Below are 23,316 nucleotides of genomic sequence, written 5' to 3'. Positions count from 1 at the left end.
TGTAGATTGTGTGAGACTTTTATTTTCTTACTTATTCATGGTTGTGTTTTTTAACTCTGGTTTAAGATATTAGAAGATCTTATCTTTTGAATGGGTGGTAATGTTTGCTACCACTCACCAGGTTTCATTTGCATGTGTACAAGCTCAATCACCAGTATTTAATATATGCATTGTGAAATGCTGTTCAGTAACTTATGTTCTCCAGTGTTTCTCCCTGGCTGGTGGTGACAATACAGTTACATGAGGTGACATTATCCTGATTGTGGATTTGCAGTTGGACCGAGGTAACATGATATATCATAAATCATTACAGTGCTTTAGATAACAATGCAAAGGATTTAAGACACTATTGATAAATGTGAATTTTATTTTTTCTCATTTTGATCATTAAGAGTTATCACCCAACATGCAAATCATTGAGTGAAGTTGACAGCTTGTGTCTGGTGGTGTGTGTTGAAAATGAATTAAATTAGTTTGACACAAAAGATACGTAGCTCAAGGTCTGCTGGCTAACTCAAATAGCTAGTGGACTTTGATTATGAATTGTTTTTCTACAAGTTTCAGTTTATTATCTAGCCATCCGTCCAGCTAAACCACTAATCTCTTAGGATTGCAAGGGGACTAAAGCCAATCGCAGCTGACACTGGGGTACACCCTGGTCAGGTCACCAGCAACTTGCAAGCTTACATAAAGAGACAAACAACCAGCTCTCCTCCTTTTGACCTTACTTCAACCTGCATTTGTTTGAACTGTGGGAGGAAGCCTGAGTACACAGAAAACCCATGCAGGCCGAATAGCTGTTTGAGGCAACAGTAATAACCACTGCACTCCAAGGCTTTAGTTATATATCAGTATAAAAACCACAAATATCTGAAGAGTTTTCTAATCCATTGATAGATTTTTAACTGTTTTCGTCAAAATTGATTACTTAAATGAATAAGCTTAATTTATAAACTGGTGCATGCATTAAACCATCTATTAGAAGGTACATTATGTGATACCATGTACCTGAATCAAGCCACACGAGGACGCAGTTTTACTGTGATCTGATCAGTTAAAATATCAATTTATACTGTCGGGAGCAAAACTTTTCATGGAACATAGTGTGAAAGACTGTGTTAGGGAAGGTTGAGCGTTCCTAAACATCTGTAATAAGGTCCGAGCACCGTCAGTGAGAAGGCCCTATTTTAATTGATATGATTATAAGGGCCAGAGCATTGACAGTGATTAACGCAACATAAATTCATCATTTTGGATTTTGTGGCCATTTTGATTAGTCTGAATATGTTAACCCTTCGGTACACGAGCTATGCGAACCCCTTCTAATCTACAACAAGGGTAAAAAATGAAATGTATTCATTTTTTGGGTCAAACGATCTCCAAACTGCTATAATCGAGTTGAAACGATTATTTGGCATTTTCTTCGAAAGAGATACGCATGCGCAATTCAGTCCTTCCCCCAAAGCATTCAACGCGGCCCAGCTGACTGGCACTCACTCTCAAGCAGCCGTGAAGTGAAGGAGGCGAGTTGTGTGTGGTGAACGGCGGTATTTACAAAACAGCGCGAGTGGAAAATGGCAGAGGGAGGGCAGCCTGTCTGATCGACAAAAAGGGTAGAAAGGTTCTCTTAAATGGGAACACTTCGGATGCGAAGAATCTGACGAGCAGCAGCACCACACAATGGGGGGTAAATGATGATGGTCCTCATAGCAATCCCCCGTCTTGCTCTTTCTCTCTCTGTCTGTGTGCTTGTAGTGGGGGGGCAGATGGGGAGAGGGTTGCCAACTCTGTTTAAAATAAATAAGGGACACCTCATTGGCAGGGCCGGCCGACCCCATTGCCTTGACCCTTTCTGGCTTGGTGAATTCTTTTAGCCCCCTTTTTTGTTATTTTTTTATTTGACCCTGAATTTAATTAGATGCATATATTTGAGTGACATGAACACGTGAAAAACTAATTATTATCCAGCAACACACTTAAATAATAAACAAAATTATCTGAATAAAATAAGAAACTTTCTTAAACAGAAACCTGTCTTGCTTAACTTAAAACTGTATACATTAATATAAAACAATAGATAGAAAGCAGAACATCCATCCTGAAATAGTGCATAGTTTTAGTGCAATATCAAAGGCTGTGACTGTAGGCTACAGTCGTAATAATACAGGAAGAAAAAAAAATCATGAACTCAACAGCTCAATACCACATTATGTGGATATTTAAGCGCCACAGGGTGATGTGCCCCTCACGATGATGTGCGGTGATGATATGCGCTGCAGGATGAAGTGCGCAGCAGGACGATGTGCGCAGCACCATGAGGTGCGCAGCAGGATGAGGTGCGACCCAGGATGATGTGCACAGGATGATGTGTGCCGCAGGACTAAGTGCGTCGCTGGACGATGTGTGCCACACGATGAGGTGCTCCACAGGACGAGGTGCGCCCAAGGATGATGTGCGCCGCAGGATGATGTGCGCCGATGTGTACCGCAGGATGATTTGTGCTGTAAGATGATGTGCACCGCAGGATGATGTGCGCCCTCAGGACTATGTGCGCAGCAAGACGATGTGCCGATATGCGCCCCAGGATGATGTGCGCTGCAGGATGATGTGCAACGCAGGATTATATGCGCTGTAAGATGATGTGCGCTGCGCAATGATGTGGGCCTCAGGATGTTGTTGCTGTAGGAAGATGTGCGCCGATGTGCGCCCCTGGATGATGTGCGCTGCGGGATGATGTGCACTGCAGGATGATGTGCACCTCACTATGATGTGCGGTGATGATGTGAGGTGATGATTTGCGCCACAGGATGATGTGCGCTGCACGATGATTTGCGCCGCAGGATGATATGTGCTGTAAAATGATGTGCGCCGATGTGCGCCCCTGGATAAAGTGCGCTACGGGATGATGTTCGCTGCAGGATGATGTGCACCTCACTATGATGTGCGGTGATGATGTGAGGTGATGATTTGCGCCACAGGATGATGTGCGCTGCACGATGATTTGCGCCGCAGGATGATATGTGCTGTAAAATGATGTGCGCCGATGTGAGCCCCTGGATAAAGTGCGCTACGGGATGATGTTCGCTGCAGGATGATGTGCACCTCACTATGATGTGCGGTGATGATGTGAGGTGATGATGTGCGCTGCACGATGATTTGCGCCTCACAATGATGTGCGCTGCAGGACGTACACGGCAGGATAATGTGCGCCAAACACTGATGTGTGGTGATGATGATATGCGCCACATGATGATGTGTGGCTGCACGATGATGTGTGGTAATGATGATATGCTCCGCAGGATGATGTGCGCGGCATGATGATGTGCTGTGATGATGTGCGCTGCAGGATGATGTGCGCTGCAGGATGATGTGCCCCACACGATTATGTGCCTGGCATGATGATGTGCGCTGCAGGATGATTTGCGCCGATTTTACCTCATGATGATGTGCGCCACAGGATGATTTCCGCTGTAAGATGATGTGCGCTGCACGATGATGTGCTCCTCAGGACATTGTTCGCTGCAGTAAGATGTGCGCCGATGTGCGCCCCTGGATGATGTGCGCTGCCGGATGATGTGCACTGCAGGATGATGTGCACCCGACTATGATGTGCATTGATGATGTGAGGTGATGATGAGATGCGCAGCAGGACTATGTAAGCAGCAAGACAATGTGCGCCGATGTGCGCCCCAGGATGATGTGCGCTGTAAGATGATGTGCGCTGCACGATGTGTGCCTCAGGACGTTGCTCGCTGAAGGAAGATGTGCGCTGATGTGCGCCTCAGGATGTTGTTCGCTGCAGGAAGATATGCGCCGGTGCGCCCCTGGATGATGTGCACTGCAGGATGATGTGCGCTGCAGGATGATGTGCACCTGACTATGATGTGCGGTGATGATGTGTGGTGATGATGTGCCCCACAGGATGATGTGCGCTGCACGATGATTTGCGCCTCACAATGATGTGTGCTGCAGGACGTACACGGCAGGATGATGCGCCAAACAATGATGTGCAGTGATGATAATATGCGCCACAGGATGATGTGCCCCACACGATGATGTGCCTCTAATGATTATGTGCGCCCTCAGGACTATGTGCGCAGCAAGAGGATGTGCACGTTCATGATATGCGCTGTAAGATGATGTGCGCAGCACGATGATGTGCGCTGCACGATGTGTGCCGCAGGACGTTGTTCGCTGAAGGAAGATGTGCGCTGATGTGCGCCCCTGGATGATGTGCGCTGCCGGATGATGTGCACTGCAGGATGATGTGCACCCGACTATGATGTGCGGTGATGATGTGAGGTGATGATGAGATGCGCAGCAGGACTATGTAAGCAGCAAGACAATGTGCGCCGATGTGCGCCCCAGGATGATGTGTGGTGTAAGATGATGTGCGCTGCACGATGTGTGCCTCAGGACGTTGCTCGCTGAAGGAAGATGTGCGCTGATGTGCGCCTCAGGATGTTGTTCGCTGCAGGAAGATATGCGCCGGTGCGCCCCTGGATGATGTGAACTGCAAGATGATGTGCGCTGCAGGATGATGTGCACCTGACTATGATGTGCGGTGATGATGTGTGGTGATGATGTGCCCCACAGGATGATGTGCGCTGCACGATGATTTGCGCCTCACAATGATGTGCGCTGCAGGACGTACACGGCAGGATGATGCGCCAAACAATGATGTGCAGTGATGATAATATGTGCCACAGGATGATGTGCCCCACACGATGATGTGCCTCTAATGATTATGTGCGCCCTCAGGACTATGTGCGCAGCAAGAGGATGTGCACCTTCATGATATGCGCTGTAAGATGATGTGCACAGCACGATGATGTGCGCTGCACGATGTGTGCCTCAGGACGTTGTTCGCTGAAGGAAGATGTGCGCTGATGTGCGGCTCAGGATGTTGTTCGCTGAAGGAAGATATGCGCTGGTGCGCCCCTGGATGATGTGCACTGCAAGATGATGTGCGCTGCAGGATGATGTGCACCTGACTATGATGTGTGGTGATGATGTGTGGTGATGATGTGTGGTGATGATGTGCCCCACAGGATGATGTGCGCTGCACGATGATTTGCGCCTCACAATGATGTGCGCTGCAGGACGTACACTGCATGATGATGTGCGCCAAACAATGATGTGCGGTGATGATGAAATGAGCCACAGGATGATTTATGCTGCACGATGATGTGTGTCGATGATGATATGCGCGGCATGATGATGAGCTGTGATGATGTGCGTTGCAGGATGATGTGCGCTGCAGGGACGATGTGTGCCGCAGGACAAGGTGCGTCCCAGGATGATGTGCGCCGCAGGATGATGTGCCCCACACTATGATGTGCCTGGCATGATGATGTGCGCTGCAGGATGATGTGCGCCGATCTGTACCGCACGATGATGTGTGCCGCAGGATGATATGCACTGTAAGATGATGTGCGCTGCACGATGATGTGCGCCTCAGGATGTTGTTCGCTGCAGGAAGATGTGCGCCGATGTGCGCCCCTGAATGATGTGGGCTGCGGGATGGTGTGCGCTGCACGATGATGTGCGCCTCAGGATGTTGATCGCTGCAGGAAGATGTGCGCCGATGTGCGCCCCTGGATGATGTGGGCTGCGGGATGATGTGCGCTGCAGGATGATGTGCACCTCACTATGATGTGTGGTGATGATGTGAGGTGATGATGATATGCACCACAGGATGATGTGCGCGGCATGCTGATGTGCAGTGATCATGATATGCGCTGCAGGATGATGTGAGCCAAACAATGATGTACAATGATGATGATATGCGCCACAGGATGATGTGCGCCGCATCCTGATGTGCAGTGATCATGACATGCTCTGCAGGATGATGTGCCTGCACGATGATGTGAGGTGATGATGTGCGCCACACAATGATATGCTCCGCAGGATGATGTGCGCGGCATGATGATGTGCTGTGATGATGTGCGCTGCAGGATGATGTGCGCTGCAGGATGATGTGCCCCACACGATTATGTGCCTGGCATGATGATGTGCGCTGCAGGATGATTTGCGCCGATTTTACCTCATGATGATGTGCGCCACAGGATTATTTCCGCTGTAAGATGATGTGCGCTGCACGATGATGTGCTCCTCAGGACATTGTTCGCTGCAGTAAGATGTGCGCCGATGTGCGCCCCTGGATGATGTGCGCTGCCGGATGATGTGCACTGCAGGATGATGTGCACCCGACTATGATGTGCATTGATGATGTGAGGTGATGATGAGATGCGCAGCAGGACTATGTAAGCAGCAAGACAATGTGCGCCGATGTGCGCCCCAGGATGATGTGCGCTGTAAGATGATGTGCGCTGCACGATGTGTGCCTCAGGACGTTGCTCGCTGAAGGAAGATGTGCGCTGATGTGCGCCTCAGGATGTTGTTCGCTGCAGGAAGATATGCGCCGGTGCGCCCCTGGATGATGTGCACTGCAGGATGATGTGCGCTGCAGGATGATGTGCACCTGACTATGATGTGCGGTGATGATGTGTGGTGATGATGTGCCCCACAGGATGATGTGCGCTGCACGATGATTTGCGCCTCACAATGATGTGTGCTGCAGGACGTACACGGCAGGATGATGCGCCAAACAATGATGTGCAGTGATGATAATATGCGCCACAGGATGATGTGCCCCACACGATGATGTGCCTCTAATGATTATGTGCGCCCTCAGGACTATGTGCGCAGCAAGAGGATGTGCACGTTCATGATATGCGCTGTAAGATGATGTGCGCAGCACGATGATGTGCGCTGCACGATGTGTGCCTCAGGACGTTGTTCGCTGAAGGAAGATGTGCGCTGATGTGCGCCCCTGGATGATGTGCGCTGCCGGATGATGTGCACTGCAGGATGATGTGCACCCGACTATGATGTGCGGTGATGATGTGAGGTGATGATGAGATGCGCAGCAGGACTATGTAAGCAGCAAGACAATGTGCGCCGATGTGCGCCCCAGGATGATGTGTGGTGTAAGATGATGTGCGCTGCACGATGTGTGCCTCAGGGCGTTGCTCGCTGAAGGAAGATGTGCGCTGATGTGCGCCTCAGGATGTTGTTCGCTGCAGGAAGATATGCGCCGGTGCGCCCCTGGATGATGTGAACTGCAAGATGATGTGCGCTGCAGGATGATGTGCACCTGACTATGATGTGCGGTGATGATGTGTGGTGATGATGTGCCCCACAGGATGATGTGCGCTGCACGATGATTTGCGCCTCACAATGATGTGCGCTGCAGGACGTACACGGCAGGATGATGCGCCAAACAATGATGTGCAGTGATGATAATATGTGCCACAGGATGATGTGCCCCACACGATGATGTGCCTCTAATGATTATGTGCGCCCTCAGGACTATGTGCGCAGCAAGAGGATGTGCACCTTCATGATATGCGCTGTAAGATGATGTGCACAGCACGATGATGTGCGCTGCACGATGTGTGCCTCAGGACGTTGTTCGCTGAAGGAAGATGTGCGCTGATGTGCGGCTCAGGATGTTGTTCGCTGAAGGAAGATATGCGCTGGTGCGCCCCTGGATGATGTGCACTGCAAGATGATGTGCGCTGCAGGATGATGTGCACCTGACTATGATGTGTGGTGATGATGTGTGGTGATGATGTGTGGTGATGATGTGCCCCACAGGATGATGTGCGCTGCACGATGATTTGCGCCTCACAATGATGTGCGCTGCAGGACGTACACTGCATGATGATGTGCGCCAAACAATGATGTGCGGTGATGATGAAATGAGCCACAGGATGATTTATGCTGCACGATGATGTGTGTCGATGATGATATGCGCGGCATGATGATGAGCTGTGATGATGTGCGTTGCAGGATGATGTGCGCTGCAGGGACGATGTGTGCCGCAGGACAAGGTGCGTCCCAGGATGATGTGCGCCGCAGGATGATGTGCCCCACACTATGATGTGCCTGGCATGATGATGTGCGCTGCAGGATGATGTGCGCCGATCTGTACCGCACGATGATGTGTGCCGCAGGATGATATGCACTGTAAGATGATGTGCGCTGCACGATGATGTGCGCCTCAGGATGTTGTTCGCTGCAGGAAGATGTGCGCCGATGTGCGCCCCTGAATGATGTGGGCTGCGGGATGATGTGCGCTGCACGATGATGTGCGCCTCAGGATGTTGATCGCTGCAGGAAGATGTGCGCCGATGTGCGCCCCTGGATGATGTGGGCTGCGGGATGATGTGCGCTGCAGGATGATGTGCACCTCACTATGATGTGTGGTGATGATGTGAGGTGATGATGATATGCACCACAGGATGATGTGCGCGGCATGCTGATGTGCAGTGATCATGATATGCGCTGCAGGATGATGTGAGCCAAACAATGATGTACAATGATGATGATATGCGCCACAGGATGATGTGCGCCGCATCCTGATGTGCAGTGATCATGACATGCGCTGCAGGATGATGTGCCTGCACGATGATGTGAGGTGATGATGTGCGCCACACAATGATATGCGCCGCAGGACGATGTGTGGCACAGGACGAGGTGCGCAGCAGGACCAGGTACGCCGCAAGAGGAGGTGCGCCGCAAGACAAGGTGCGCCCTGCAAGACGATGTGCTCCGCAGCATGATGTGCGCTGCAGGATCATGTGCGCCACACTGTTAAGTGGGACGGCATTGCTAGCTCTACATCCAACCCTACTCCTTTATCCGGGCTTGCGACCAGCAAAATGAGCCAAAAGAGACACTGGCAGTGCAAGTTTTCTTCTTTTTTTTTTCAGGGTCCTGAAAGGATTCAGTTTCACCACGTTCCACACTAGAGGTCTGGAAATGTTTCGATTCTTAGATACATCACGATGTGGACTCTGCATCGATGAAGAGACTGAACTCAATGACTCATGAGGCGCTGTCATTTGCCAGCAACTCGGCACACAAAACACACTGAGGACGTTGCTCAGTCTTCCTGTCAGGTAAATTAGAGCTGTGATTTTATCTCTACAATAACATAAGCATAAGTGGGAAAATAACACTGCTAAAACTATCCGGTTTTAGCTAAAGCTATTTATTAAGGATTGACCCCATTACATGTAGAATAATAATTTCATGCATTATTATTAGTAATATTAATATTTTGTAGCAATAACATATTACATTTTACATTTTACTATATTAGACAACTTTAAAAGTTCTGCAACAGTGATTGAGATATTTCGGAGCAGCAGTTTTTTCACAATCTTTTAGATCAGAAAAAAAATCATTGACTGCATTTCTGTGTTGGGCTGCGGATTTGCTGTAATATTAAGATGGACACACTGTCATCTGCTGGCCAAAAACTGAAGTGATATTTTAACACATTACAGACAGCAAGAGTTTGTTAGAGGCAGTGTTTCAATGGACTGAGTTGACTGAGATGCAGATGTGAAAATTATGTTAAATAAGAAAACGTGAAGGGAAAGAGACAGACATATTAGCGGAGATGTGCTGCATTCATATTATGGGGGAATAGTCCACCTTATAGATCATTGAAATGTGGACTGTCTCATACCTTTTTCATGATGCCTACATATTTTTGATAAGATGAGTTTTTAACAAAGCTCCGTAAAATGCACATTTTGTGAAGATAATAACTTTAGTACACAAGATAAAACCACATAATCTTGTGGGACTTCAGTACTTTAACATGACCCCAGAACTAGACGTTTTGTAGTGAATGCACAGTGTTAATAGCAGAAAGTCTCTCAGAAACGGTTGTTGATTGCATTTGCCATGTGTGGTATTCTAGTAACTGAACGTCTAGCATCATAATGTTAGAAGAATAACCAATGTGTTATAAGCTACTAAGCAGCCTCAGGTAAAATACATGGGTAATTGTGAATTCTCAGAAAAAGGTTCGTGTTTACCATGCCTCCTGAATGCAGCACCCATGTTAGCAAGTGGGCGTGGTTAATGTGTCATCAACTTCCGGGAGAGGAACACCGGGACACATGTGTTCAGTGCGTGTTTATTGTGACCCCACGGTGTTTTGAAGAGGACTCAGCAGAGCAGAGTGGTGCGTAGTGGTGGTGGTGGGGGCTGCTTTAGAGACGGTGGAAGCGACGTTAGTCTCGGGCTTTGGGTTGCTTGGGTTGTTAGCCTCAGTGTTAGCCTCAGTGTTAGCCTCGGTGTTAGCACATGTCACTAGCGACGGGCAGTGCCTCGTCCTCAGTGTTGTCAGAGGTGTACAGTCCATGGTCCATGTACAGTGAAGCCATGTCCATGTCTTCACTGTGCTGTCCGTTACAAAGCTCATGTTTTTTGTTTTTCGCTCTGCCGACGCTAGGTAGCAATTAGCAAAGCCTGCCCTCTAGCACAGCTTCATGAAAATTATACTGTTATAGCCATCAGTGGTAACAGGCTACACTATCAACAGGTGACAAGCGGGTCAAAGCGGGTTGTGTTCGCTGTCAGCTGCACCGCTAGGGCCGCCGCTTCTTGAGGGTTGTCATCATGGGCCACACCAGCCTCCAGAAGATCATTGCACTGCAGAGAAACCCTGCAAACATCAGAAACCTATGCATCCTGGCTCATGTAGACCATGGTGAGCTCTCATGCTTTAACACATTCAACACTTCTTGAATGCTGCAACAACAACCACTGTGAACTATTCTTTACTGAACCAGATTTCATTGATCACATTTACTTTCACTAGCTTATCTCCAGAAGTGAGTGATACTTCATGTGTCATTCAATTACAACTTTAGTATTTAGGATTTGAGTAAACACTGAATTTGTTTTATTTCATTTATTCTTTTGATGCCACTATTCTGATAGCTTATTTAGCATATGGGTTGAATTGGGGCTAAAGAGTGTCCCAGAATTGACAACTTGATCATTTCATTCAACAGATCAGATTGTAAATGTATTAAAGTAACACATGCCATTATCACATGCAAGTTTCCTGATGCCAAATGTGAAGTGTATGCTGCAAGTACATTAATAATGGTATTTGGAACCATCTTTGTCTTTGCAGGGAAAACTACTCTTGCTGACTGCTTAGTGGCAAGTAATGGCATCATATCCAGTCGACTGGCTGGGAAGGTTTGTGACTTCATTTGCTACAAAGACCATTTTCACATTTATGCTCCAAGACTCTCCCATGTTGTGCACGGTTCCAGTTTTGTCATCACTTGTGCTTATCTTTGATGTATTACTCCACCAGCTGAGGTATCTGGACAGCAGAGAGGATGAACAGATCAGAGGAATCACAATGAAGTCCAGTGCCATCTCTCTGCACTGCATACATGGTAAGGCCACGCTGGCCAGGACTAATTCTAAGATCATTTGCTGTTCACTTTGTTTAATTAAATTATCAAAAGCATAGGGCCCACCGCCACATTACTGATCTACACAGCATCCACAGAATATGAATATCAAAATTAACAAACCTCAGCAATGTGATTACTTCACTGTGATGGCTTTCCTCACCAGCGTGGATCTGCTGATATTCATGCAGATTCAATATTTTAATTTCATTACATCCCTACAGAGAGGCGGTGGTCTAGTGGCAGAAACTTGGACTATGGGCAGAGAAGGTCTCTGGTTCGTCTCTGGTTCGACTCCACGGAGAGACAACAAAAGACGAACCTGAATTGATCTGTCCAAAAATCCAAGAGTCTCCCTACCCTGTCTAGTGCCCCTGAGCAAGGCACCTTACTCCCCCAACATCTGCTCCCCGTGCGCCGTACATGGTCGCTCACTGCTCCTTGTGTCCTGCACCAGATGGGTCAAAAGCAGAGATTAAATTTCCCTACCTGCATTAGTGTGCCTTTGCATGTCTGTGCATGTGTTTGGGAATAATAAATGCATCTTAATCTTAATCTTAAATACAGGCATTGAAACCTACATGAGTGAATCATGAAACTCATATTTTAATGTGAAGAGTTACAACAGTTAGCCCAAATACTGTTAATGTTATTGTTTAGTGAATTGGCATACATGCTACTGATTCTTGAGAATTTTCTGATTTGAAAAATTGAAGAAAAAAACGAAAATATTAGTTGTTTGCCTCATCTGAGTTGATGAATCTTTGCAGTTTGTCTGATTGTCTGTGCTGCTCTTCTCCTCAGGAAATCAGGAGTACTTACTAAATCTGATTGACTCTCCGGGTCACGTTGACTTTTCCTCGGAGGTATCCACTGCTGTCAGGTTGTGTGACGGTGCCATCGTAGTTGTTGATGCTGTCGAGGGTGTGTGTCCACAGGTAAATCTCTCTATCCCCTCACAGACTCATTCTATAGATAAAGGAAGAGACTTTACATCAGTGTATCCAGTCTTTCCTGTAACCACACTTTATACAAACTGTTAATATGTTCTCGATTTATTGAAAAAATGATAAAATTACCAGTTTGCCCATCAATCTGAACTCAATAACTTGTTTTGTCAAAGTGAAAACATGGGTTTTATAAATAAAGCAAATTTATTGAAAATTGAAAACTTATAAACTGTTATTCTATACTCCTAATTCAGTAAGTATTTACATCTGCCAGTCTTCTTAGTTAAGTGTATGAGCGTTATACTCTTACTGAGCAGCAGTAGCAAAGCCGGAGGCTTTATGTTTTTGGGATGTCAGCCCATCCGTCCTTCCCATTCCCATGAAGGCGATATCTCAACAATGCCCAGACTGAATTTTTGCAAATTTGTTACAAATATTCACTTGTACTCAAGGATGAACTGATTCAATTTTAGTAGTCAATGGATAAGGTCATGGTGACCTCACTAAGCACATTTTTCGCCTTGTGATGGTGATATATCTGGACACCATCAAGGAACCCTTTCACATTTGGCACAAACAATAACTTGGAATAGTTCACTTGAATTTACTAAAACATCTTCAAAAAATGTTTTCACTTTGAGAAAGGGGTTATTTAGTGTAAAGTGATGGCCAAAATGTTGGCATTTCACATTTATAATGAAATCTGTCTTGATAAAGAGTGTGAAAAGTGCATTTATTTATACATCAGTTGGCCAATGTATAAGTTAAATAGTCTTGTGATTTACTGCTTTTACCAGATCTTCTTCTAACCAATATATTCATGCCACAGTGTTTACAAATGGTTTGCTGTTAAGACATGTCGAATGCGATTTTGTTGCTTTTTGTCTGTGTTTATTGTGTGTAGACCCAAGTTGTGTTGCGTCAAGCATGGCTGGAGAACATCCGGCCTGTTCTAGTCATCAATAAAATCGATAGACTCATCTTGGAGCTGAAACTCAGTGCTCAGGAAGCCTACACCCACTTGCAGAAGATTCTGGAACAGGTAAGGGGCCAGGTTCTCACCTAACACATGCAACAAACAGTGTATTTGAAAAAAAAATCTCTAAGAGTTTCAGCCACAATGTTGCAGTACCCTCGAGTTAAATCATTCTTGTCCATGTTTTGTTCATATTTAGATATTATCGTGAAGAAATATTTTAAATGTGTATATTAATAAATGAGATAATTGATACAAGGAGCTGGAAGTTCAGACCTCAGAGTAATGGAAGTAAATGGAGTCGTGTAAGGAGTGTGGAGACCACTGTAACTAATCATGGGTATGTATGTTCTTTCCTGTAGGTGAATGCAGTGACAGGTTCTTTGTTCACGTCCAAAGTGCTAGAGGACCGAGCAGAGAAAGAGGAGGAGAAAGAGAGGGATATAGCAAGTGGTGATTATGTTAACGACTGCAGCGATGGGCTGGAGGAGGCAGATGATTCCCTCCTCTACTTCTCTCCTGATCAAGGGAATGTGGTGTTTGCCAGCGCCATGGATGGATGGGGTTTCAGGTGAGGCTGGTTTCTTCTAAACCTTCAGTGATGACATTATTTGGTCATGAGTTCCACTGATATAAACAAGTGAAGTCCATTTATGTGTAAATTAGGGTTGCTTAGTGTATTTTTCTAATCAGTAAAACGAAAGTGATAGAAAGAAAATGGCTCATTTTACACCAATGATTTAGCTGCTCAGTAATCTAGATCAGGATATTTGTGTGTTTGTTTTCCAGTTTTAAAGAAACAGCAAATCAGTATTAAAAATGTGATCAGTTTAACAAAATAGTTTTCATTATTTCAGTGCATATGATTATTGTGTATATTCTTGGAAAATGTGAGACTAAGAACTGAACCTGAAATAAAGAACACGCATCAAGCCTGGGGTGGGCCGTTTGCATTTGCCTCAGAATTAATTCTGGTGGTAATGCGCTGCACGAGTGACAGGTACACAAACTAAAGAGTGAAAGAATTAAACAAATTGTCAAGGTCACTAGACGGCGTTGTCAACTTAGATTAATTATCTGTGACCACGGACATGATTATAGAACCAGTAGAGACAAGACTAAACGCTGATTAATTCCGAACTTGATCCCTTTCTTTTGTCTAGTAATGCACTTTGAAAATATTTTTTTCATTAATTGTAACTGGCATATTAGTAAGGTCACTTCAAATATGTATTATACACCCAAACAGTGACATTGGGCTGCAGTGGGAGTTTGGTGTATGGCAGTGAGAACATGAAGACCTAGTTCTGAGGGTTGCCGTGCCCTTGTGATCATTAGCTGCTTTAAATAAACTAATTAAGTTCCAAAGCTTAATCTTCTCCACCTCTGAACCCAGCGCTTGCATTCACTGTCTGTAGCAAGAGGAAGCTGAGGTCAGGATGAGTAAAAAATCATGTTTACCTAGAGTCTGTAAAAATGTCTCCACTTCAGTCAAAGGTGCTAATAACCCGAGTTAAAACAAAAAAGCTAAAGCCTGAGGAATATGTTGCAATAAAGATCAGAGCTTTTTGTCCGGGAACCTGCATATAAAGTATAAATGGACAATTAAGAGTACGATTTTGTGTTTTGTAGCATCCAGCAGTTTGCCAACATCTACAGCCAGAAAATGGGCATTAAAGCAGCAGTGCTGCTCAAAACCCTGTGGGGAGATTTCTACCTCAATGCAAAAGCAAAAAAGATCATGAAAGGAGCTCAGGTAAAGTAACTATAATTGAAGATATTTCTTAATGTGTGTTTATATTCTTTGTCTTTTCTCCTATGACTCACGAATGAGTTATGAATTGTTAAAATTTTGTGATACAGATATTCTTGTTGATTTGGCTTGTTGGTTTGATTCCTTATTGGTTCCCTTAGTGATTCCCATCAGTTTTATATGTGGAAAAAAAGTTGTTATCATCTATGAGCCTAAACATAGAGGTGAACAATCTTCTAATGTTTCTTCCGATACCGCATATTCACTCTTGGTAATGGTCCTGCTGCTTGGTTTGAAGCAGTGGAATTAAAGTATACATGGACTTCCATGATTGTTAATCAATGTTGTCCATCGTATTGTCTCCACACTTAAGACTCAGGCTCTGAAAAATGCCAGGTTATCTCCAACTACACAACTAAGAGGGATAGTTCAGCCAGAAAGGAAAATTTACTCATTATCTACTCACTAATATGCCGATGACGTGTTTAAGTCCACAAAACACTTGAGTCACAGGGGTAGAATCCAATACAATTTAAGTAACTGGCGACCAAATCTTCAGACCTAATAAAACAGTAGAAAACACACAAAATGTCTCCATACTGATCCTGTGATGTCATCCAAGTGTCCGCAAGCCCTGACAAATCCATATTTGACTCGAAACTGCATCATTTCCACCATGTGTTAAGCCTCATCGGAAAATGTCAGTGAAAATTTTGGCTTAAAACACTGTTTATAAAATTACCTCATTACAAGTCAAATATGAATGTTAGGGGGGTTGTGACATTTTTCTTTCTGGGTGAATTATCCCTTTAAATCGACAAGCTCATTGATCACCTGAATATGTTGATAGCTGCATTCGTAAAGTAAAAATAATCTTCTTTCCTGACCACTATTCGTTGACCCTGATGGTATACATCACAAGCTCAAGGAAAGATGTGAAGGAGAAGCCATAAGGAAAGGAGAACCAAGGTGCAGAGAAAAACCGACAAACTTTATTTATACCAGAAGATACGCAGAAAATGTATAGTAGTCTGTGATGTGCACTTACAAGTTACAAGTTGCACTTATAAGTTATAATAATTTTGAATTCATATCCTGAGAAAATATGTTTTCATTTAATACATCGACAACATTTAACCATCAGTTACTCACAGAAACAACAAAATAGATTGTAATGAAAATAAACGTTATCATAGCCATGTTAACTGGCACTGTTAAATGCCAGTCAGTGTGTGTTTGACTATGATTATTTATTGATTGTCTCCATGTTGTATTTATGTATGAAGAAATGGATGGAAAAGACATTTTTGATCATAGCAGGTGTTACAACTACCACTTAGTTAGAGGGGTCTTGAACATTGGGCCTCTCTGATACTGTGATGAACAATTTTAACTGTGTCAGACACTGACTCCCACATCACACCAACAGCAGCCTGCACTGGTGTTACAAGGCACGTTGTTTTCATGGATTCATGCTGTTGAGTATAAATTGAGACTCGGCCATCTGCAGTCACAGCAGAAATCCAGAGCAGGCACTGTTTTTTTAGTCTTCAAATGTCCAGTGTTGGTGAGTCTGTATCACTACAATCCATTTGTTTTGTTTGGCTGACAGGAGAGGAACCTGACGTGGCCTCTGCTGTTGTAGAGAATCCACATAAAGTTTGAATGTGTTAGTAATTCTGAGATGCTTATCTGCCCACCACAGTTGTAAAGAGTTAAAATGTCTGTTAATTTAAATGTGTTAAGAGAGCAACTTTTCATTTGAAACTTTGATATTGGTTGGCATTCATCGTCAGCTAATCAATGCACGCAGTAATCAGTTATAACCATTCGTCACTTTGCTTGTTGTATTTTCCTATTCTGATATGCCTAACAGACTCCTAATTGAGCGCCTGGCAGACATTGTTGTGAGACCCAAATCTTGACAAAGATATAAATCCATTTCTCAAATTGAGTTTTTTGGACAAAAAAAAGAGCATTAGGGAAAATAATCTCTGGTCAATTGAGGCAAACAATAAACTCTACTGAAAATAAATGCTCAGTCATGTGTTTCCTTATATCGCACATTCATTCTGATGTATATTCTTTGTCTCATACTTTGCTGCAGGCCAAAGGAAAGAAGCCACTGTTTGTGCAGCTTGTGCTGGATAACATTTGGAGTTTATATGATGCAGTTGTCACTCGGAGGTGGGTGAAAGATACTAGCCTGCAACACACTCTCATAGATAGATCTACTAACACTTATAAATGTTTTCTTAATTGAAATTGAATGAATTCTAATTTGTAAATTGAGAGGGTGTGTAAGTCTAAACCAGTCTTATTTAAATTTTTTGTAGTCGAGTTGCAACTGATAATCCCAATGAAGTAGCCAACATGGATGTCATAGTTTCCAAAAGTCTACCTTTATAACGTCAAAACGGAAATTCAGTCCAAGACTAATGAAACTAAAATGGGAACAGCAACGTTTCCAAACTTCTCAGTTGTGTTGACTTGAAATAGAAAGTCGATGTCAACGTATCAAAAGTATTGTATTTTTAACCAAAGTTTATGAGTGTGTACACTAAGCCGTTACGGGTGTTACGCTGCCTGGGGATTGTTTGAAAGACTGCATTGAAAGTAGCTTATAGTGAATCAAATACTACGACTCCAGCATAGTGATGGTCTATGTCTGAGGATGTAGATAGCTTCTTTCTGACCTGAGGAATTGTCTCTCCTATGGTGAGAAACGTGTGCACCTTAAGTACAAAACACCAAGGCATAAGCATGTGAATGCAATTAAATGTGATGTGGAGAACTAAGCCTTTACTTTAACTGCATGGCACAACCAGAATCTAGTGTTAGCAGGCTGTCATGGCCTAGCCATATAATGGGAAATACTAGCACAGCACTGGAGAGCCAAGACTCAGCAGTACACTTACATGTAAAGAAAAGGGCACATTTAGGCCAGAGAAAACTAACGGTTTGAAAGCAGAATTGGGAAAACTATCACTAAAAGAGGAGGTGGCCTACCAATCGAAGGCTGGGTGAAGTGTTTGAGTCCACAAAACAATCTTGGAGTCTCTGTGCTTAACAGGGTTGCAATCAAATCCAATACAATAGTAGTTAATGGCGACCACCCCTCCATACTACTCTAATTCGCATATGACTAGAAATTAGCTCATTTTGCGCCTTTTTTTTCAGCCTTACTGTCCGCTGATATCCTCCTTCTAGTTATAATATATACAAATATATCTTCTAGTTTCATATAACCTTGCTATATGCTGAATTTCTGTGGGACTTAGTTTGTGTGCAAACAGTTGGCTAGCCATTTCAGTTATGAGCTTTTGTGACAAACACTAGCAAATACCTATCTGCTAGTGTGTTGAGTGTTATACTCACAGATTACATTATTTAACCGACCAGGTAGGTAAGTACTTATCGCCAAGCTCACACCACGACCTGTTTGTCATGCATCTGGCAAAATGTATCTGCTGGATAATAATGTAGTGGAACAAGAACTGGTCAGAAAACACTATGCCCTGTGGTCTCACTGTAAAGATGTCTGTCATTTTTCTGTAACCAGGGACACAGAGAAGGTGGAGAAGGTTGTGACATCACTTGGGATAAAGGTGATGGCCAGGGATTCTCGTCACTCTGACCCCAAAGTCCTCTTGGCTGCCATCTGCAGCCAGTGGTTACCGGTATCCCAAGCTGTCCTTTGTATCCTGAAAGAGAAAATTAATGATCTTCTGTCACTTCTTATGTTTGTTGTGCTGCCTCAGTTGATTATTCTGGAGATATTTGTGCATTTAACTTGTAGTTTTCTTTAACACGAACTGTAGCAATGGTGTGTGAGAAGCTTCCCAGTCCCTTAGACATCGCAGCAGAGCGCGTTGAGAAACTGATGAGTGTTGGAGCACGACGGTTTGACTCATTGCCCAAACAAACTCAGGAATTAAAAAGAGGTATATGTATACAAACACACATGGGTGGGGTATCTTGCAGTAAACAATAATGTGTTTTCCCATAACATAAGTAATGGCTACTGTCAACTATTAATCAGCTCTGAGCCATGTTTAAACTCTTTTGTGATTGTCTTGGTTGTTAAACCCATGCAACTTTGGCACTATGCATTGAAGGGGCTATATATCACACAGTTCTTTCAATATTACAACCAACCCACAATTGAATGGAAAATAACGGCACTGCACATTTATTACAGATCAAGGGAAATATTTGACACTTGATGAGAATATTTTAACAGTGTCAAAGCTTATAATATCTATAAGAAGCAGGTGTGAAGAACTTAACTGCAAAACATGTATTTTTCTCTGACATCCTTGAGAGAATGGTCAGATTTGTACAGGTACAGACAGCATAATAATAAAAATCCACATTTTAGAACGGTAGTTTGTTCTTAGAACTATTTGCATGGCTCAGGCCTCCCATCCCTGATGTAGTCCCTAATCGTCTGACTAGAGGATGATCAAATCTCACCAACCAACTGCTCTGATCTGTCTGACTCAAATATCAGAGATCTCACAGCACCAGAAGTCCTGTGTGTGTGTGTGGTTGGCTTTTGGAACAAATTAGATTATATCTGACGAGTTGCAAGATTTTGTGCAATATAACTAATAACTAGGGATGCAGCGATATGGAAGTTCTTGGCCGATACGATATTTAAAACAACAATCTGGCCGGTACCGATATTTGTTTATTTTCTTTTCGTTGTTATTCATTCACCCTTTTGTGCCAGAAAAATAATTAAATAATTATTTAAAAGCTCTTTTTAAAAAATGTTCACCCCTTTATCACTCTTGTCTTTTAATGAGCACAAATTGAATTAGATTAATGAAACAATCTTTGATTTAACTAAACTTTATTTAACAGAGACATATTATGCCCATTTTACCACAGTTGATATGGTTCCTTGGGGTCTTAATGAAATGTCTGCAACATATTTTGGTCAAAATACCACAAGGATCATTTAAAACTGCACCCTGTTTACCCCGTCTAAACCAGCCCTCCTCAGTTTTACCTGTTTTGAGTGTCGGAGAGAAATCACATCGCGTCAACACCCACCGTGGCCCTTCGCGATGCTTAGTTTTAATTAAACAGACGGATTCCCCTGGTCCGCACCAGTTCTCATTCAGCTGCTAGGCGCCAGCTGAGGCGTACCGCCGGAGGGTTCCCCCCGCGCGAACAGAGGGTTCCCCCAGTGGGCGCTGTAGCTGAGGTGATCCGCGAGAAGGGCCCGACACGCTACCAGAGGAGCCGCCGCCGACCGCCATACCCGGTCCCCTCCATCGACCCGCCTTCCACGCTGGCGACGGACACCGCCCCGCTGTCCAAGAGAAAGAAAGCCCCTGCACCAGCGACGCCTTGAGGCGCCACCTGACGAGAACCTCCCCGCCAAATACCTCGAGGCGTGCTGCACGCCGCTCGGCGGCGCAGAGAAGAAGGCGACGGAGCGACTGCTCCCCCATCCGCGGCTAGTGCCCAGCGGTTTTACCACAAATATGAACGTCGGCTAATGATATCGGTGAAAGTCAAGTTTATTACCGATAAGCCAATATCAGTAAACGAGGCAAATATCGGCCGCTACCGATATTCGGCCGATACATCAGTGCATCACTACTAATAACCTTCAAATTCCATTTTTTCTTGGGGGTCGAAGTTGAGTGGGCTCTAAAAAGTATTCAATTACTTTATCTACGCTAAAGTTTATTTACATGATATCATTGAAATCAATTTTAAATGATTTAAATGATTTCAGTTTACTGTATGAGATATATTTACAAATTTAAACATTGCATATCTTCAGCAATATAAAAAAAAAGAATGTTTGCGTTAGATGCATCTTCGGCATTGCATTTTTGCTGCCTACAAATTTGTGGGTAACGAGGGGTCCTTGGCACTCAAGTGGTTAAATTGTGAGAACACTGCTGCAAGGCAACAGCAACATGTTTTTTAGAAGTCACAGAGGCTAGTTAGATAACATAATGTAGGAAATGCAAAGGCATTTCAACTTGAAAAGAGAATCTCTGTTTAAAATAACAATATATTGTCATCCAATGAAAATTTAACTTTCGTGTCCCTTGACATGTCTGAATACATCAGTAAAAACATCAATTTGTGAACTTGGACCTGTCACAAAATTCCGAGGTACACATTTTTACAGTGTTTAATCCATTTACAGCAATATTTAATGCTCTGTTTGGACTATATTTATTGCCTGGCATTTCTTGGATTGATTGGATGATAATAGTATATAAGGTATTTTGGAATTGGCTGCAATGTCAAAAGATATTTTGCAGTAAATCCTTAATCCTCAGTGTGAAAAAGGAAAAAAGAACCTAGATTATGGCCTACTGTCTGAATGTATTCGGATGTGTGAGTCATCTCAAATGAATACCATGTTTTATTAGGTATTTCATTGCTTTTCTGTGTACTGGAAGCAACTCAAACATTGGAACATGGGTTTGGCTTTGATCTGCCTTTTGTGTTGTGATTTCAGATGTGTGTTTGACTCGTTCTCCTCCTCTTGGTTGTGTTCCAGCATTCCTAGAGTGTTCCAGCGGAGAAAATTCTCCAGTTATCGTCTTTGTTTCCAAGATGTTTCCTGTGGACACCAAGGCCTTGCCTCAGAACAGACAGAGGTAATTGTGAATGGGTGTCCCCAGACAGTGTTGTCAGTAGATGGTGCTGCTTTCCTGTTCTTCCCTCTTGTCGCGGGCTGTGGGCATGCTCAGTTTGTCAGTTCTGTCATGGACCTAAAGACGGAGAGATTACTTGAAGTTACTCACAACCTGTGACGTATAAGCAATGCCATTCTATGTGCTATAACACTTTCGGTATCAATCACTGCTTTAAATGCAGTACCAACTCATTATTCTATTTGAATGGTTAGTTTATTCAAATACCAGACAAACAAACAATATGTCACCTTCTTCTCGTGCTACCTCTCCAGGCTTATGGTCTCAGATCTTTGTCAGACAATTCTGCCTCGACCCCAGTAGAGTCGGGCAACATGCATCCCCAGAAAGAGTATCCTTATCACTACAAACAATCCACACAAGACCAAGTGTCTCCAAGGCTGCTGTGTTTGAAAGTTGTTCCAAAGAAATCTGCTGACAGTGCATTATGTGTTACACATTATGTGTTACACATCAGACACAGCTGACACCCACTGGTGTCACTGATAGGAAGCATTTTGATGTAGGCCAACTTGTTGGGACTAGGACAACATTTCCCAGGACTTGAGGTCCTGTGTAAAGTAGCTATTTTTTCTGGTCACTCACCCAAATACTGAACTCTAACTTGTTTCTGTCTGTCTGGTGCATTTGGTTTGAGCTGTGGTTGTTGAATAATGTGATGTATACAAAATTCAGACTGTGTAATAGTGTTTTTTGTTCTGGTTTACGCACCCTAAAACACTCACCTGCATGATGATCAAACAGACCATTTACCACACAACTAAAGGGAAGGTAGAGTCCACCTACCAGTCACAGAGCTATCCTGTATCTGACGGCCTTCTTCAGCAAATGGAACCTGCAAAGATTTGTGGTTAAGAATGAATCTTCAGTCCTAAAGATTGAAACTGCAGGTGAATAAAGTATAGTAAAACAAACAAACAAACTGCTTGATATCAACAAGAAATGCTATGTTTAAATACACAGGGGAGGTACTATCAAATAAAAAAAATTGAATATTTACACACATTGGCTCAGAATTAGGAAAACTGCCTTTAAACGTTTTATAGTAATTGAAATCTACAAAACTGTGTGTGGCTTACCAGTAGAATTAGGCTAATAAATTTGCCAAAATATCAGAAGCAGTTCATCAACAACATGTGCATATCTACCAACTTTTAAGCTAGTAGGTGAAAACAAATTATTGTAAAAATGTCTATCTGTAAAATGTTCTTCCTCAATAATCAGAATGAAGTAATCCTCATCGCAAAAAATGTCTTCCTGTGAATTATTGAATATTGGCAACATACATGTTTTCTAACTTCTTAAAAAAAAAATTCAATTAGATATCAACACTGTTGTCGGGCTCAGGGGAAATATCACGGTTTCCACAATATCAATACTATAGAAGGAAAAAGACACAACAAGCAATATATAGCAAAAATATAGCTAATAATATAGCTAATAATATAGCTATTGAACTAAAATATGTATTATTATCATCAATTAGTTATAAAAGCAGTTATTTTTTATATTGTAATTTTTCGCTATTTAAAAGTAATTCATGTAAGCTTTTTATTTAGTTGCCTAATTGTGGAAGGTTGGTCAGGGAATTTGTGTCTCCTGTCATCATAAGCAGTATATCTGTTTGGGACTTTTATTGGGA

The 23,316-nt window shown here is 43.4% G+C and overlaps 1 protein-coding gene across 2 annotated transcripts in view; it reads left to right on the top strand.

Moving 5' to 3' along the window:
- The first annotated feature begins 9,929 nt into the window (after positions 1-9,929).
- The window catches only part of efl1 (elongation factor like GTPase 1), a 93,378-nt gene continuing 79,991 nt past the window's right edge, over positions 9,930-23,316 (top strand). For both annotated transcript variants that reach the window (XM_062390883.1, XM_062390891.1), the window contains exons 1-12: positions 9,930-10,048; positions 10,409-10,576; positions 11,009-11,076; positions 11,198-11,282; positions 12,105-12,238; positions 13,155-13,292; positions 13,589-13,797; positions 14,859-14,982; positions 17,087-17,166; positions 18,542-18,678; positions 18,801-18,923; positions 21,518-21,617. In XM_062390883.1, coding sequence (XP_062246867.1) covers positions 10,486-10,576; positions 11,009-11,076; positions 11,198-11,282; positions 12,105-12,238; positions 13,155-13,292; positions 13,589-13,797; positions 14,859-14,982; positions 17,087-17,166; positions 18,542-18,678; positions 18,801-18,923; positions 21,518-21,617 — 1,289 coding nt within the window. In that variant the 5' untranslated portion in view covers positions 9,930-10,048; positions 10,409-10,485. The remainder of the gene's footprint in view (positions 10,049-10,408; positions 10,577-11,008; positions 11,077-11,197; positions 11,283-12,104; positions 12,239-13,154; positions 13,293-13,588; positions 13,798-14,858; positions 14,983-17,086; positions 17,167-18,541; positions 18,679-18,800; positions 18,924-21,517; positions 21,618-23,316) is intronic.

Source organism: Platichthys flesus, chromosome 1 (genome assembly GCF_949316205.1).
Source record: "Platichthys flesus chromosome 1, fPlaFle2.1, whole genome shotgun sequence".
NCBI classification, from domain to species: Eukaryota; Metazoa; Chordata; class Actinopteri; order Pleuronectiformes; family Pleuronectidae; genus Platichthys; species Platichthys flesus.
This window is presented reverse-complemented; position numbering and strand designations above follow the sequence as displayed.